The sequence below is a fragment of the Globicephala melas genome, chromosome 11 (assembly GCF_963455315.2).
Source record: "Globicephala melas chromosome 11, mGloMel1.2, whole genome shotgun sequence".
Taxonomy (NCBI): domain Eukaryota; kingdom Metazoa; phylum Chordata; class Mammalia; order Artiodactyla; family Delphinidae; genus Globicephala; species Globicephala melas.
In genome coordinates, this window is record NC_083324.2 from 82083539 (window position 1) to 82102499 (window position 18961).

General features: G+C 38.2%; 1 protein-coding gene across 1 annotated transcript in view; it reads left to right on the forward strand.

The window, feature by feature from the left end:
• The window catches only part of SLC17A1 (solute carrier family 17 member 1), an 80859-nt gene that overhangs the window by 30226 nt on the left and 31672 nt on the right, over positions 1 to 18961 (forward strand). Inside the window, exons 2-7 of the mRNA XM_030881163.1 lie at positions 1164 to 1336; positions 11337 to 11570; positions 11657 to 11744; positions 12086 to 12172; positions 18291 to 18409; positions 18513 to 18674. Coding sequence (XP_030737023.1) covers positions 1164 to 1336; positions 11337 to 11570; positions 11657 to 11744; positions 12086 to 12172; positions 18291 to 18409; positions 18513 to 18674 — 863 coding nt within the window. The remainder of the gene's footprint in view (positions 1 to 1163; positions 1337 to 11336; positions 11571 to 11656; positions 11745 to 12085; positions 12173 to 18290; positions 18410 to 18512; positions 18675 to 18961) is intronic.

Genomic DNA, 18961 nt, shown 5'->3' on the forward strand with positions numbered 1-18961 from the left:
GCCCTCCTCACCAAGAGGTAATTGTTATTGTAATATCTAGCCACATAAATTAATTTTGCCCACTTTTGAAATTCATAGAAATAGTATGCATAAAAATAGTATGCACTCTTTGGTGTCTAGCGTCTTCAGCTGACAATATTTTTGTTGAGATTCATCCAGATTGTTGAGTGTATCAGTGTTTCCTTACTTTGTATTTCTGAGTAATATCATATTACTGAGTAATATGATATATGATAATATATCATATAATGATATATGATAATGATATATGATATATTATCATATGATATTACATATATGATATATCATGATATATGATATATCATGATATATGATATATAATATCATATATATATTATATATCATATAATATATATAATATAATGATATGTGATAATATATGAATATGATAATATCTGAGTAAAATTGTATTAATTCACTATGGTATGTTCATCCATTCCAAATATCCAGCTATTTTGAATAAAGCTGCTATAAACATTTCAGTACAAGCCTTTTGTAGACACATATTTTTATTTCTCTTGATAAAGTGCCATTTGTTGAAAAGACTGTACTTGCCTCCATTGATTTGCATTAGTGTATTTATTCAAAAGCATATGGTTATTTATACTCCTCTCTTTCTGGACTCCCTACTTTCTCCTATTGATGAATTTGTTTGGCCTTTCACCAACACTACACTGATTACTCTAGCTTGAAACTACTTCAAATACATTACATTTTTTTAAGTGCTGTTTTTCTCTGCAATGTGCACATATGATTTTCTCAACCAGACTAATCATATAAGTTTTGAGAATAAAGCAGTTTACTTGAGGGAAGGTCTTTTTTGTTGTTCAGGGGACTTACTTCCAAGAGTAACTCAGGGTATTTGTAAATGGTCCCTTTAAAATAGACATGAGCCAAAGTCCTTCAAGGACTGGCTCAATTTTCTGGGACGTTCTATTAGGGATTATATTTTAGGGGGTATGAAATTATAAGATCAGTCCCACATCTTCTTATTGTGTCATGAATTCTCAAAAGCCAGTTAGTACAATAAAAATTTTAATTAATATATAGGGGTCCAAATTTCTAAGTGGCACTTCCTAAAGTTAAATTATGTTTTTACCTCAGATGTGTTAATGATGGATACTTTCTGTTCTACATTCCAGTTCCAAATTTTTGTTCCATTCGTTATGGAATTGCTCTCTTACTGCTCCTCTGTAATGTTATAGTAATGTCACAGCGTGTGTGTATGAGCCTCACAATGATAGCCATGGTGAACAGCACAGAGCCACATGGTTTGTCCAACACCTCCACAAAGGAGCCACAGGATAACATAAAGGTATATCAAAAATATTATAGACAGTCATAAGTTTAAAATCCTATCTTGCTAACTAATTTGTGGAGAGGTTGAATGTTATCATAATTGATATGACAGTAATTATTAAAGAAAGAAGCTCAAGTCTTGATCTGTCTTGCCAGTAGTAACCTAAATAAACATGTCCCACAACTAAAATATGTCTCAGTATTTGTAAAGGGCAAGAGAAGTTTGGACAAGAGAGAAAAGGAAAGCATCTTAAATGAGAAGTAGAAGTCAAGACACTTTTTCTTTCTTATTTACATTTTTAACATACAGTACATTTACATGTTTCATTAATTTCATCTATGTAATGTAATGAGTTGATACCTTTCAGAAGATGTAGTACAGAAAAAAATGAAAATAGGTGGGAAAAGTATTTTCCACTATACTCTTCCTATGTCCCTTTATGAATACACAGGCAAATAAGAAAATATTTTCTTATTATCACCCCTATTTACATTAAAAATAACACTATATGAAGTGTACTGCACCCTGATTTTTTTTAACATAAGCATCAGAACCAGGCTCAGATTTGACACATATGTAGGAATTCCTAGACAGGGAATTTAAAATAACTATAATTAATATGTCAAGGACACTAATGGGAAAAAAATGACAACATACAATACCACATAGGTAGTGTTAGCAGAGAGATGGATATTATTAGAAAGTATAAAAAAGAAATAGTAGAAATCATGGCAACTGTAACAGGTACAAAGAATGCCTTGATGGGCTTATAAGTAATCTCAACACAGCTGAGGAAAGGATCAATGAACTTGAATATAGGTCAATAGGAACTTCCCAATCTGAAATGAAAGAGAATTTAATAAATAAATAAATAAATAAATAAATAAATAAACAAACAAACAGAACATCTCAGAACTGTGGACAATACCAAAAGTTGTAACATATGCATGACTAGAACACCAGGAAGAGTTGGAAAAAATGGGAAGAAGAAATATTTGAAAAATTAATGGCTGAGAACTTTTTGAAATTAATGGCAGACACCAAGCCACAAATCCAAGAAGCTCAGAGAACACCAAACAGGATAAATATTAAAAAGAAAAATAATCATCAACAAGAACAACCACCCAGACATACATATTTAAATTGCAGAAAACTAAGACAAAGAGAACTTCTTGAATGAAGCTAGAGGCAAGAATCACCTACAGAGGAAGAGGATAAGAATTACGGAAGACTTCTTATCAGACACCACTCAAACGTGAAGAGAGAAATGAACTCTTTAAAGTATTGAAAGAAAAAAAAAGACACCTGCCAAACTAGAATTCTATATCCAATGAAATTACCTCAAAAGTCAAAGAGAATAAAGACATTTTCAAGCAAAGAAAAACTGAGGGAGCTATATTAATTTCAGACAGAGCAGAATTTATATCAAGGAAGATTATCAGAGACAAAGAGGGCACTGTCTGATGATAAAGGGGTCAATTCTCCAAGGAGACATAATAATCCTAACGATGTATGTCTCTAACAGCAATCCTAAACATGTATGTCTCTAACAAAGCAGCAAAATACAGAAGGCTAAAACTGCTAGAACTAAAAGGAGAAAAGATAAATATAAAATTGGTAACTGTTTTCTATTTGTTACGTCTGTTCTTTGTTACGTTTCTTTTTTCCACTCCTTTTTTTGCCTTATCTTGGTATAATTGAGCATTTTATATGATTCAATTTTTTTGTTGTTGTTGTTATACGCAGGCCTCTCACTGTTGTGGCCTCTCCCATTGTGGAGCACAGGCTCTGGTCATGCAGGCTCAGCAGCCATGGCTCACAGGCCCAGCCACTCTGAAGCATGTGGGATCTTCCCGGACCAGGGCACGAACCCATGTCCCCTGCATCGGCGGGCGGACTCTCAACAACTGCGCCACCATATAGGGAAGCCCTATATGATTCAATTTTATTTCTTCTCTTGATGTATCATTTATACTTAAAAAAAAACTGTTTTAATTGTTTCCCTAGGGTTTACAATATACATTTTTAAATAATAGAAATCCACCATCAAATAACACTTTACTGCTTCATGTGTAATGCAGGCACTTTGTAACAGAGTATTCTTAATTCTTCTCTCCCATCTTTTGTGACACTGCTGCTATTCATTTCCCTTATCCATATGCTATAAATGCCCAATACAGAATTACATTATTGCTTTAAACAAGTAGGTATCTTTTGCATCAATTCAAAATAATATAAATTACACCTTCATTTATTCTTTCTTCATGCTCTTCTTTTTTAAATGTAGATACAAGTTTCTGAACTATATAATTTTCCTTCTGCATAAAGAACTTCTGTTGGTTTTACCAAAACTTCTTCTGGCTTTATATCTAATAAATCTTTGCATAGCCCAAAGTAAAAATATCTGTTATGTTTTCTTCTAGAAGTTTTATAATTTCAGGTTTTACATTTAAATATTCATTTTTTCAATTTTTTTATATGTTGTGTTGAAGATCCTTTTTTACATATGTGTGTACAACTGTTCTAGCATCATTTGTTGAAAAGACTTCTTTCTCCACTGAATTGTCTTTTAAGTTTGGCAAAAAATCAATAGTTACAGGAATAACGCTACCTACCTGATTTTAAGACTTTGTTATAAAGCTACAGTTATCAAGACAGTGTGTTATTAGCATAAAGACAGAAAAGTAATCATTGAAATAGAACAGAGTGTCCAGAAATAGACTCACACACCTATGAACTACTGATTTTTTTCATGATTCACAAAAGAAGAAACAAAAAAATTGGACTTCACCAAAATTCAAAAAAACACTGTTAAAAGACTGAAAAGACAAACCAGAGACAGTGGTAAATTTTTGAAAATCATATCTAGTAACGGAAGTTTATCAAAACTCAATAATAAATGAAACCAACAACGCAGCACAAAAATGGGGAAAAGATGTGAATAGACGCTTCATCAAAGATGATACATGGGCCTTCCCTGGGGGCGCAGTGGTTGAGATTCTGCCTGCCGATGCAGGGGACACGGGTTCATGCCCTGGTCCGGGAAGATCCCACATGCCATGGAGCAGCTAGGCCCGTGAGTCCTGGCCACTGAGCCTGTGCATCCAGAGCCTGTGCTCCTCAACAGGAGAGGCCACAACAGTGAAAGGCCCGATATGACTACACACCAATTCAAATGGCCAAAATTATAAAGATTGGACATAAGTGTTGTAAGAATGTGGAGGAACTGGAAGTCTTCTACACTGCTGGTGATAATTCACAGTGGTACAACCAGTTTAGTTAAGCATATAGCTACCGTATGATCCAGCCATTCCACTGCTACTAAAGAGAAATGAAAGCATGTGTCCGTATAGAGATGTATATATAGATTCTCATTGTAGCTTTATTTGTAATAGCAAAAAATTGGAAACAACCAACACGTTCATCAGTAGGTGAATGAATGCACAAACTATATCCCATCCATAAAATGGAGTACTGCTTAGTACTAAAAAGGGATGGGGGGCTTCCCTGGTGGCACAGTGGTTGAGAGTCCGCCTGCCGATGCAGGGGACGCAGGTTTGTGCCCCGGTCTGGGAGGATCCCACATGCCACGGAGCGGCTGGGCCCCTGAGCCATGGCCACTGAGCCTGCACGTCCAGAGCCTGTGCTCTGCAATGGGAGAGGCCACAACAATGAGAGGTACGCATACCACCAAAAAAAAAAAAGGGATGAACTATTGATACACAGGCCAACATGGATGCCACTCTTATTATGCTGAGTCAACTAAGCTAGATAAAAAGAAATAGTACATACTGTATGACTCCATTTATATATAAAACTTCTAGGAAATGATGACAAAGCAGATCATTGGCAGTGGAGGAGCAGAAGGGAGGAATTACAAGGAGTAAGGAAACTTTTGGAGGTGAATAATATGTTCATCATCTTGATTCTGATGATGGTTTCATGAGTGTACACATTTAAAAATTTAGCAAGTTGTACACTTTATGACAAAGATTAAATATACAGTTTACTGTGTCAATTGTACCTCAAAAAATCTGTCAAAACCTATTCAAAATTTTTTTCTTTAATTCTTAAATATTTGTAGTATTCCATTGCCTTGGTTTAAATATCGAGAATCCCATTCTCTAGAGAGGTGACTACTCACAAAGGCTGTACTTCATTTCCTTCACTGTAGCAAAAGAAGAGGCAAAAGAGATGGCTACTCACAAAGGCTGTATTTTATTTCCTTCGCTGTAGCAAAAGAAGAGGCAGCTCAAGCTGTGGAGCTTGGAACATTTCTTTGGCACATTCACCCCCACCCCCACCCACCGTGGAACTTGCTGCTATAATCCAGGACATTTGATCTTAAAATATGAGTCACAGGAAAGGATTTCAGTTTGCTGCTCTACAAAGGTACTAGATGAAGAAACAGAGCACATAATTATTCTCATGTATGAAAACTCACCAGGATATCATTTTCCCAAAGCAGATCTAAAATGTAACCTGAAATTACAAATGAACCTAAAAACTAGGAAAGCAACTCTAGCTATGGAAGGAACACTACAGTGCAGCACATCCAGGAGCTCAAAGCAGAGATAGCCAGGTGGTAGCAGTCTATGCTCAGACAGAAGATGAATGGGGAAGAAAAAAGGAAATTAACAGAACTCAGAAAAGGATTATGATAAAATGAGACAGAACATTTTACAAAAGAAGACAAAATAACAAGGAAAACAGCGAATAGGAACCACAAAGACCACAGTAAGGGACACTGAGTATAGAAAGGAAGAGGAAGGAAGATGAGAAAAAGTGTGACACATAAATGAGGAGTATTCTCTATCAGTCTTCCCTCTGCCACAACAGCCAAGGAATAAGTATAATTATTCTATTTAAAATTTACTAATCCAATAGAAATTCTGCCATAACTTTAAATTTTTTATTATTAATGAATGTGCACATTTTTATATTTCTGTGACCTATACTTATTGATCATTTCCATTTTTCTCTCATAAATTATCTATTGATACCCTTAGTCCATTTTACAAGTAGATAATATCTACTTGCTCATTTATATGACTCATACAGATGTATATATATTTATTCCTAAGATTTATATAGGATAATTTAAACATTTATATATGTAGCACTTTGTTTAATGACAACTAGTTAATGCAACTTAGGTTTTATCCTTCTGGAGTGGGGAGTTTATGAGTTCAGCAGTTTTAATTCAACTATGGTGGGATTTTTTTCTTTTTTTTTTTTTTTTACATCCTGCTGTGAAGAGTGATGGCTTTATGCCATTAGAAAAACAACCCAATATTCTGAATAATCTGCACAGGGAGAGTTGAACACATGTGTGCTGGACCACCTGATATGGGTAAGGGTGAATATTGATTTCCTTGGCGAAATTCCTGTGATTTAGAAAAAAATGGCAGAGCATCTTGTTCCATCCTCTGAGTAGCTTCCAACCCATGGAAGAGATCTGGAGCTTCCATGCTCCCTTGGCTACTCTACGGATGCCTCTCACTATTCAATATTCTCAGAGTTGTACTCCTACCAGATCTCTCATGAAAGTCCTTTCTATCAGGAAGAGACATCACTATACAGAGGCCACAGCTACAGGATGACAGAGATTTGAGAAAGGGAGGGGAAAAAAAAGGGATGAAGGGTGAAAGTAACAGTGATGAGAGAACAAACACATGGACTCCTACCTATTTCATTATTTCAGTCAGCCAAAAATTTCATTAAGAACATTCATTCTTTATGTAACAAAACTCTTCATTTCTTAATATAAAAACTAATTATGCAAGTGCAGAGAAAGTTCAGGGAAGCAGACTATCATACACATAACCAAAGAGGCTTTATCTTGTCGTCACCTACTAAAATTAAGGCTTCTCCCTGTTCAGTGGGTCCAAAAATAGCACAGCCTCCTCATAGCCCCAGGTATATGTTCAATGTTCAGAATTTCTTATATCAACTTTAATAATACAACAAATTTATGCAAGACCACCTAGCCTAAGAATTGACAGGAAACCACTCCCAAGACAGACAACAAAACATGCCACATCAGAGCCAAGCAAAAGAAGAGAAATGGTCTTTTTCCTTCACTATCCCATTCAATTATTTCCATAGTTCAGCCTGAGAACTCCTCTTCATGATTTGATATTCTCTCAATTGCTGCTTTTCTCTCTGGGATCATGTGTGTGGAGGGAAAATGTTGTTTTGTGAATGAGGTTAACTGAATAGAGAAATCAGAGGGTGAGAAGGGGCAGGAGGAAATTAATGATTGCAGTAAATGTAGTATTACATGGCACTCGACAGAAGAGTTTACATGTTTTTTACAAACATTCAAGAAACAAGTATTAGAGATGTTGAAGATGGAGAGTTAGAAAAGTCTGGACTCACCTCTTCATACAGACACACCAAATATACAGCTACATATGGAACAACTTCCTCTGGAAAAAAAATTGAAAGCTGGGTAACTCCTACACATCGGGCGAACAAGAAAAAGCCCACAACCAAGAGGAAATGCTGAGACACAATCTCACTGTAAACCCCACCCCTGGCAAGGCGACCCAGCAAAGCAACCCTGAGGAGTGAAGAGTTTGAACCCCACAATGGGCATGCCAACTTTTAAGACCTGTGCCTGAGAGATACGCCACCCACATATCTAGCTCTGAAAGCCAACAGGGCTCATATACCCAAGTCCCACAGGGTATAGTGAACTGAGAAATGGTTCTTAAAGGGCTTGCACATGAACTCACCTACCCCAGAGCACAGAACAGAGGCAACCATTTGAAAAGCACCAAGATGTTCTATGAAAGAGGCTTATTTGCTTACCATAAACTGTTGGCCTGAGGGGCGGGCATCTAATTTAACACACATCTAGGGCCTGCTGGAGTTCTCTTTGGGGATGGAGACCAGCAGATGCCATCCTTGTGTTCTCTCTGCTGTGCTCTGGAGAGCCAGTATCTCCCAAAAGGGAGCTTTTACATTCATCTGGCCCCTTGTTCTGGCACCCGATTTTTTTTTTCTTTTTAACAGCTGACGCCTTGATCATCTGGCTCTGGTGGCCATCAGGGTTTGACAAAATTAATATCCAAAATTCTAAACAAGTGAGTATAGAGGGAATGTACCTCAACATAATAAAGGCCATGTATAACAAGACCACAGATAACATCATACTCAATGGTGAAAATCTGAAAGCTTTCCCTCTAATATCAGGAATAAAACAGTGATTCCCACTCCCACCACTTTTATTCAACATAGTATTGGAAGTCCTCACCAAAGCAATTAGGCAAGGAAAAAAAAAAGGCATCCAAATTGAAAAGGAAGAAGTAAAATTGTCACTATTTGCAGATGACATGATATTATATATAGAAAATCCTGAAGACTCCACTAAGGAAACTGTTAGAATAAAAATGAATTCAGCAAAGTTGTAAGATATGAAATCAATATACAAAAATCTGTTGCATTTCTATACACTATTAACAAACTAGCAGAAACAAAATTAAGAAAACAATTCTAATTGCATCAAAAAGACTAAAATATACAGGAATAAATTTAACCAAGAAGGTTAAACACCTATGCACTGAAAACTGTATGACGCTGATGAAAGAAACTGAAGAAGACACAAGTAAATGGAAAGATATTTTGTACTCATGGATTGAAAGAATTCATATTGTTAAAATGTCTACAGATTAGATGTAATCATCAAAATTCCAATTGCCTTTTTCACAGAAATAGCACAAACAGTACTACAATTTGTATGCAACTGCAAAAGGCTGAGAATAGCCAAAGAAATAATGAGAAAGAAAAACAAAGCTAGAGGCATCAAGCTTCCTGATTTCAAACTACATCCCAAAGCTATAGTAATCAAAAAAGTATGGTATTTGCATAAACTCAGACACGTCAATCAGCAAAGCAGTGTAGATAGCCCAGAAATAAACCCATATGTATTTGGGCAATTAATCTGTGACAAAGGAGGCAAGAATATAAAATGATGAAAAGACAATCTCTTCAATATATAGTATTGGGAAAACTGAGCCACTATCTTATAATGCACACAAAAATTAACTCAAAATGAATCCAACATGGGAACATTAAGACCTAAAAACATAAAACTAGAAGAAAACATAGGTGAAAAGCTCACTGACATTAGTCTTGGCTATGATTTTTTGGATTTTACATCAAAATCAATGGCAGCAAAAGCAAAAATACACAAGTGAGACTACATCAAACTAAAAAGCTTCTGCACGGCAAAGGAAACCGTCAACAAAATGAAAAGGCAACCTACTGAATAAGAGAAAATATTTGCAAATCATATCTGATAAGAGATTGGTATCCAAAATATATGAAGAACTCATACAACTCTATTGCAAAAAAAAAAAAAAAATCAAAAAATGGGCAGAGGGGTTTCCCTGGTGGCGCAGTGGTTGAGAGTCCGCCTGCCGATGCAGGGGACACGGCTTCGTGCCCCGATCCAGGAAGATCCCACATGCCGTGGAGCGGCTGGGCCCGTGAGCCATGGCCACTGAGCCTGTGCGTCTGGAGCCTCTGCTCTGCAATGGGAGAGGCCACAACAGTGAGAGGCCCGCGTACCAAAAAAAAAGAAATTGGGCAGAGGATCTGAATAGACATTTTTCCAGAAAAGACAGACAAATTGTCAACAGGCACATGAGAGGGTGCCCAACATCATCAGGGAAATGCAAATCAAACCCACAAGGTATCACCCCATACCTGTCAACATGGATATTATCAAAAAGACAAGAAATATCAAGTGTTGACTAAGATGTGGAGAGAAGGGAACCCTAGTGCACTGATGGTATAATGTAAATTAGTGCAGTCACTATGGAAAACAGTATGAAGGTTCTTCAAAAACTTAAAAATTAAATTACCATATCCAGCAATTCTAGTTCTGGGTATTTATCCTAAGAAAATAAAAACACTAACTTGAAAAAATATCTACACCCCCATGTTCATTGCAGCATTATTTACAACAGCCTAAGGATCCATCCAAGGATGAATGGATAATGCAAATGCACTATATATATACAATGGAATATTATTCAGTCATAAAAAGTAAGAAATCTTGCCATTTGCGACAACATGAATGGACCTTGAGTGTATTATGCTTAGTGAAATAAATCAGACAAAGAAAGACAAATACTATACGATCTTGTTTATATGTGGAATCTAAACAAACAAATGAATCTGAGCTCCTGGTTACAGAGAACAGGCTGGTGGTTGCCAGTAGCAGGGGGTCGGGGGTGGGTGGTGTTGGGCAAAATGGGTAAAGAGAGTTAAAAAGTGCAAACTTCCAGCTATAAAATAAGTTATGGGGGGACCTCCCTGGTGGTCCAGTGGTTAAGACTTTGCCTTCCAGTGAGAGGGTGTGGTTTCAATCCCTGGTTGGGGAGCTAAGATCCCATGTGGCTGGTGGCCAAAAACCCAAAACAGAAGCAGTGTTGTAACAAATTCAATAAAATATTTTTTAAAATGGTCCACATCAAAATAAATCTTTAAAAAAATTGTTACGGGGGTGTAGCATATAGCATGGTGACTATAGTTAATGATACTGTATTGTATAGTTGAAAGTTGCTAAGAGAGTAGATCTTAAAAGTTTTCATCACAACTATATATATGGTGATGGATGTTAACTAGACTTATGATCATTTCTCAGTATATACAAATATCGAATCATTATGTTGTACACCTGAAACTAATATAATCTGCCAATTATATCTAAAATTTTTTTAAAAAGCAAGTATTAAATGTCTATGCTGTGACAGGTATGGGTGGTACAAATGATGCCCTTGACTGCAAAGACATTTCGTTATAGTTGAGGGTACCAATGATAAAATGTAATTACACACAGATAATGATGTTATTAGGAATAAAGAAGTCCCATAGTAGAGGATGTTAGGCAGAGGACAGCTATTTTACGTGGGGTAAACTGAAAGACCAGTTTTCCCATATTCCTGAACATCATAGAAAATCATCTGCAGAGTGGCTAGATGTGTCTCCTTTTTCCTTTCAGAACCCTGTGTATAACTGGAGCACTGAAATCCAGGGAATCATGTTAAGTTCCATCTTCTACGGTATTCTCATCAGCCAAATTCCTGCTGGATATTTATCTGGAATATACTCCTTAAAGAAAATGGTTGGTTCTGCATTGTTCCTCAGCTCTCTGTTTACTCTGCTCATCCCACTGGCAGCTGAATTCGGAGAAGCTTTGGTCATCATATGCCGAGTAATCCAGGGACTATTCCAGGTATTAAGATAATACAAAAACTGAACCAAGAGTTTAAATTCACAGAAAGTGTCAGAGATCAAATGTTCTAATCATTCTTCTTTCAGGGGATAGCATTAACAACTCAGCAAGTAGTATGGATCAAGTGGGCTCCTCCCTTGGAACAAGTCCGACTTACCTCTCTGAGTTTATCAGGTAATGACTAGGGGCCTAGAATGTTTCATCTCATTGTCATCTCATTGTAGCATGTGCTGCCCTAGAGCCATAAGAAACATGTACGTTGTGAACCGTCAAGGGCTTTGGAAACCATCCTCACTTTAAAGATATGGAACTTGTCTGGGATGGAGAAGAGGCTTCCTTATCTCAAACAACAGAGAAAAGAGAGAAAAGCAAATATTTTATTATTTTCTTCTGTTCGGTGTTATACGTTATACAAATATTTCACTATAAATTGTTCACTGCTACCATGAGACTACATTATTTCTACTTCCAGATGCCTGCATTCATTGGGGGTGTTCTTTGTGCCTTCTGATTAGGACTTCTGCTAGGACCCTGTGTTGTCCTACTTATAACAGGATTCATCTGTGACTCCCTGGGATGGCCTATGGTCTTTTATATTTTTGGTGAGTCTCTTTCTATAAAAATCCCAGCCATTATTCAGAATTTTTAAAACTTAAAACTAAAAATGGAATACAGTAGTTTATATGAAGTTAGCAATATTAAAACTCATAAATCCCATTGAAGGAAGAAGAGCAGTCAACATTCATGAATTTCTTATTATAAGCAAGACATCATGCTCAGAACTATACGTGCATTACTGTATATAATTTCACAATTCTACAACATCGATGCTACAGATATATATCCCTTACATGAAACTCTTGGGGAAAGGGATGATCAGAATAGATCAAAGATAATAGGAGTATACTATTTATACTTAACATCCCAAGCAAAATTTAGAGCATCATCTCATAATCAAACACATTAATTTCTGAAGTGAAACATGAAATTCTCATAAATTGGAATAAATGAAAAACTATAAAGGATTGAGGTTTCTAAATAAGTTAGAAAATCACTTTTGGCTTTCAAATCTTGGTTTCAGATTTGTGGATAAGGGACTGTGGATGGGTGCTATTGTGCTCGTTTGATACGTAAGGAAAATTACAGAGACTTAATTCAAAAGGATCTATTACAAAGTGATTCTTTAAAATGGTAAATAAAGATGTGGCAGAATCAGATGGATAGAGCAGTAATCAGGTGCTAGCAAAATGGAAGCTAATACCATCCCCAGGTCCAAAAGGGTAAGCAAGGATGTAGTCGATCGGAATCTACTAGGAGAGAGTCCTGTAGAGATGGCTGCCTTGAGAGGACCCATGACTTTTCATAAAAGAGCATATAGACTGAGGCAATGCTAGGGAAGGTGATAACTAGAGAGACACCCTAATCTCATTCAACTCTCTCCCTCTCATCTTCTGCTCAAGCTTTCTGCTGCCTAAGTCTATCTGGAAAGCAGAGAACATAGGGGCCGGTTGATATTCATCCAAGTCAGCCATCTGTGGCCAAAGCAGGGTAAATAAGGGTGGAGAGTGGATCTAGAGGGACAAACAGGGAACCCCCGATACCCACAGTGAGCAAATGACAGAAGCATGTCTTCCATCCTCACAATTTCATTGTTCTTCATCACTGCATTAGTCATCAGTAGTAAGTAATGGTCAGTATAGTGATATTACACAAACCCTATGTCAGGAAAGGGCTGGAAGACTTGGAACTGTCTAACCTGGTGAAATGAAAACTTGAGCAGGCATGCCTTGCAGGACTCTCATGTAAGAGAAATGCATACCTGCTCTGCATTACAAAACTAAAATTAATACGCAGGTAATTATAGGGAGGTGAAGTTTCGGCTCCATGTAAGAAAAACTTTTCAGTAATTAACGCTGCCCAACATTGCTGATCAAAAGTTGGGTGAGCTCCAATATTCATGGTGTATTCATATTTCAACATCATACACATGTATACAGCAACATTTGTCATTTGCAATTCTCATGGGTGGCTCTATGAAGCGCAAAGAAAGGGACTATGCATTATACTGTGATAACAGCTTTACCATGAATTGCCCCATCTGCTTTTTCTTATCACTTAGAATAGGGGAAGAGTGCCATGACTTAGATGGCAGCAGTATAGGGATTTAGGTGTTACCGCCACAAGTCTTACAATGAGTCATACGGTGCCCATAGATGTGAAATAACCTGCCCAAGTTAGTGGCAGAGGCAAACTAAAACCAGAATGTTTTGTGGTTCCATTTGAATGCTCTTCTCAATAAAGTTAGATAAATCTAATCAATACTATTTTAAAGAACAAAATAATACCTGCTTTTAAGCAGCTGATAATTGCTGGGGAATATTACCATACAGAACAAATTGAACCATACACTCACATTTGCACTTAAAAGGGCTTGACTGTCCAGCCATGTTTCTCTCCATAAATACTATTTCAAACTTCTCAAAACTACTCTCTCAAATCTCTAAAATGGCTCCCTTTCCCTGCTGTCTCTTTCAAGTTACCTCCCTTTTAATAGTCAAAATTATTGAACAACCTGTCTACACCCACTGCCCCCACTTCCTAGCCACCCACTGTCTCCTCAACTTATATCTGACTATAAGTGTCTGACCTATTCTACTATCAAGAGAGCCCTTGCCAAGGTCACTTATGGCTTCCATAAGAGCTAGAGCTGCTCTGAAGCCCAGACAGGAGGGGCCTTGCCTTGGATTCTACATTGTAGTGAGCCCATTCTGGCCCCCCTCCAGCCAAGCCTTCTTCATAGGGTAGAAGTCTATGGCATCAAAATTATAGGCTCATCAGAGTTCATGACTTTCCTTCTAATGATCACTCCCAGAATTTTTTTCTCATATACGACCAAGGCTTTTTCAGAACTGGCAGGACTCTTCCCCACATTCACTGAATTGAGGCTGGGCTGGGAGGTGACAGGTAAAACTATTTGCAGAGAATGTAGATGGAGCATGATGGGGAAGCCAAGAATTTCTATACAGAGCCATTCAAAACCCCTAGTGGTGTGGGACTGGATCTGGGTGGGAACAGAAGAGGTCAAGTCCCAGATCAGTGACCAGGGATTTGTGACCAGTGGAATCTAAGAATTCTAAATTTAAACCCGACTACCTGGGTCATTTTCTTTCCTCTGGCTTCTTTCAAAATTTTCTCTTTTATTTTCTGCAGTTTGAATATGATATGCCTACGTGTAAATTGATTGATTGATATTCATCCTTTTTGTGTTCTCTGAGCTTCCTCTATCTGTGGTTTTGTGTCTACCATTACTTTTGGGAAATTCTCAGTAATTATTACTTCAAATATTTCTTCTGTTCCTTTCTCTTACTTCTCTTTCCGATATTCCCGTTACACGTATACTACACTATTGTAATTGTCCCACAATTCTTGGATATTCTGTTCTTTTTTATTCTTTTACTCTATTTGCAATTCAGGTTTGGAAGTTTCTGTGGACATTTCTTGAAGCTCAGTGATTTTTCCTCGACTGTGTCTAGTCTCTTAATGAGCTCGTTAAATGCATTCTTCATTTCTGTTACAGTGTTTTTGATTTCTATCATTTTCTTTTGATTCCTTATTAGCGTTTCCATCTCTCTACTTACATTACTCATGTTTTTGTATGTTGTCTGCTTTTTCCATAAGCATTTTAATCAAAGTTGTTTTAAATTCTTGATCTGATCATTCCAGCACCTCTGCTATGTCTCAGTCTGGATCTGATGCTTGCTCTGTCTCTTCAAACTACATTTTTTGTCTGTTAGTGTGCCTCATGTTTTTCTTGTTGAAAGCTAACAAGATATACTAGGTAAAAGGAACTGAGAAAAATAGCCCTTTAGTGTGAGGTTTTATGTTTTTCTGGCTAAGGGTTAGGCTGTGCTTACTGTGTGCTATGGTTAAAAGTTTCAGAGGCTACAGCTTCCTCTGGTGTCTTTGTTTTTGTCTTTCCTTGTCTTTGAGTTTCTCTAGAGCCTTCTTAAATAAGGTTTGTGATGTGCAGTTCTTCCAGGTGGATTCCCAATAACGTGCAGGACACTTTTGACGTGGTGGTAAGGTGTGTACATGAGGAGACAATGTTCTATAGTGCTGTGATTAGGTATCAGTATTTTAGTGAGCCTCTGCCCCGAACTCGACCTTCACAAGTCCTTCTCAGTTTTTTTTTCCCCTCCTTAAGTGAGCCAGGAGGAAGGGGCTGGAATTGGATATTTCCCTTAAGTTGGTTAGGCTCTGGCAAAACAGTTTCCCTTTGAGCAGTTTTTGTTAAGAACAGAATGCTCTAGACATAATTCAGAATAGCTACTTTTCCCTTCCTCTCCTGTAAGGATGGAGGGATTTTTCTCTTCTATTCACTGTGAGAACCTAGTAGGTGTTCTGGAGATAAAACTCACAAAAGTGTGAGGGGTCTTCTTAAGACTGGGCCCCCATCCCCAGACTTTTCATCTCTCAAACTTGTCTACACTGAACCTAAAGCAAGCCATCAATTACTAGATTTTCCTACCCTAGAACTGACTGGTTCCAATGGAGTTTTCTGATTCTGGGCTTCTGTTCTGGGAAGTTGTCATTCTCTGTATCTATCTGTCTGTCTCTCTAGAGACAGGAGGGCAGTGGTTTGCCCTGTGACCTCAATTCTCTGATGGATCAAAGAAGAGTTATTGATTTCTAGTTTGTTCAACATTTTCCTTGTTGTAAGGATGGGAGTGATAACTTCTAAACTCCTTATATGCCCCCCAAATGCTGGCCAAGCTCCATGCCCATAAATCAAGTGGAAGTTTTTCAGTCCACATTTGACCTGAACTGTCAATCATATTCAACAATACCATTCTTTCCCTTGTGCCTTTGCCTCTGACTCCATGCACTGAACCTCAGTGACTGGACATTTCCTTCTCATCTCAGTCTCTCTGACCCTGTTCTTCCTACAATGGACTTTATCCTTCTGGCCATTCCCTCTCAGTCTCCTTTGCAGACTTCTCCTCTTCTACTTGCCATTAACTGTTGTCTTTCTTCCAGGCTTTTCTCCAGCCTCCTCCTCTAGGGCTATTTTCCCTCCCTAGACAATGTAATCCGTGCTTAAGTGTCAGTTACCACTTACTAATCATGTGTCCCTGGGTAAGCAAGCAGATCGTTCTGAGCATCAGTCTTCTTATTTTGAAAAAGAGCTAATAGTATCAAATGTATTTTCTGAGGGTTGAGTACAATAATATAGAGAAATATATGTATTGCCTGTGTATTTATTAGGTGCTCACTTTTCTTCATTTACATTTTGCCTTGGGTTTGGGCTCTCAGGTCACAGAATGAGGTGGAAATGGTATGTTGTCAAAGTATTCTTTTAATGTTGTCTTAAAGTGTGTTGTAAACATCTGAGATCTCACAGTGGCTCCAGGTTTCCACATGGTCTGATCTCATTACCTCTCATCCTCATCCATTTCCACCCTCACCTTGCTCCCTGCCCAGTGACACTGGCCTCATAACTCTGGGCTTTGGTACTTATTTCTCCCTCTGCCTGGAGTGTCTGTGCCCCATCCACGTCCTAGCCTTCCCTGAACGTGGTACTCCTTCCTTCCTCCCCCCATAACTCTCCTCCATAGCTCTTTTCACTGACATTTACTACCTTTTATTTAATTACTTTTCATTATCTTTGTCTCATCCATTAGAAACTAAAGTCTGTGAAGGCAGGGCTTTGTCTGTTTTATTCACTGTTGTATTCCCAGGACCTAGAATGGTTCATGGTACATAATGGACATTTAACCAATATTTTTCAGATGAATGAATGCAATTCTGGAAGGCTGACTACTGGGTACTACATACTCCCTGTCCTAACAAAGGATTCCTTATGATCAGATCATTAGTATAAAAAACTGAAAAACAACAAATAATTTGGCAAACTCTTATGGGACTTGGACAATCCCTAAGGCCTGGTCTGCATCTTAGGAGCATAGCTAAGGCCTAGCTCTCAAAACTGGGTGATTGGGGCTTCCCTGGTGGCACAGTGGTTGAGAATCTGCCTGCCAATGCAGGGGACATGGGTTCGAGCCCTGGTCTGGGAAGATCCCGCATGCCGCGGAGCAGCTAGGCCCGTGAGCCACAACTACTGAGCCTGCACGTCTGGAGCCTGTGCTCCGCAACAAGAGAGGCTGCGATAGTGAGAGGCCCGCGTACCGCAATGAAGAGTGGCCCCCGCTTGCCACAACTAGAGAAAGCCCTCGCACAGAAATGAAGACCCAACACAACAAAAATTAATTAATTAATAAACTCCTACCCCCAACATCTTTAAAATAAGATTGATTTAAAAGTAAGATTTAACTTTAAAAAAAAAAACAACAACAACAACTGGGTGATTGTCAAGCCCTGTGTAGGCTCAGCTATGCCGTACTCTCACAGTAGAATACATTAGGAATCTGTAGAGATGATGGCCTAAGAGCTGGGAGGCCCAGCTGTCCTGCGTGGAGAAAAATAGAGGCTAGGAGATCAGGAGAGGCCAGAGGGTTTACCACCATTTCTGTAAAATTCATTCTGTTGAGAGAGACAGCTATGGATACAGAGAAAACGATCAAAATGTGAGCTTTGTTGCAAAGTTCCAAAAAAGAAAACAGGAGTCTAGGTTCTCAGACCAATAATGAAAAATGCCAGTTTGGAAAAGAAACTCACTATAGACAGAAACAATTCCAATTCTAACTTGCCCTGTTCCAATAGGTGCTTGTGGTTGTGCCTTAAGTCTTCTCTGGTTCGTTCTGTTTTATGAGGACCCAAAGGACCACCCGTGTATAAGCAAAAGTGAGAAGGAATACATCACGTCCGCCCTCGCCCAGCAGGTAGAACACGCATGCTCCACTTTGGTATCTCCCAGATTCTGTGCCAAATAAAATGTGTTCCATCTTGTCCTAATGTGCTAACGATTAATGGGTTCCTTTCCAGGTCAGTTCAAGTGCACCATCTCTGCCCATCAAGGCTGTGCTTAAGTCTCCTCCACTCTGGGTCATTTCCCTCTGTAATTTTGCTTTTTTCTGGGCAAATAGCTTCCTGAGTCTGTATACACCAATGTTTATCAACTCCAAGTTTCATATTAATGTAAAAGAGGTAAGTACACCTTCTGTTCTTCACTTCATGAAGGGACTTGGACAATTTTGCACCCATTTCCTTTTCTCCCATGACTCTAGTCCTAGCTCTTGCCCACCCCTATACTACTTAGCTGGTGTTCTTTACCTGGAGACGTCACTCTTTCCAATTATTAGGTCAACATTGCCCAGAATAAAAGGTGTAGACATGATGTCTAGCACTCCCACAACAATACACACTCACCCACATTCCCACAGATTCCCTATCTCCCATTCCCTGTATAATCACCCTTATGTATTCCTTAAGGC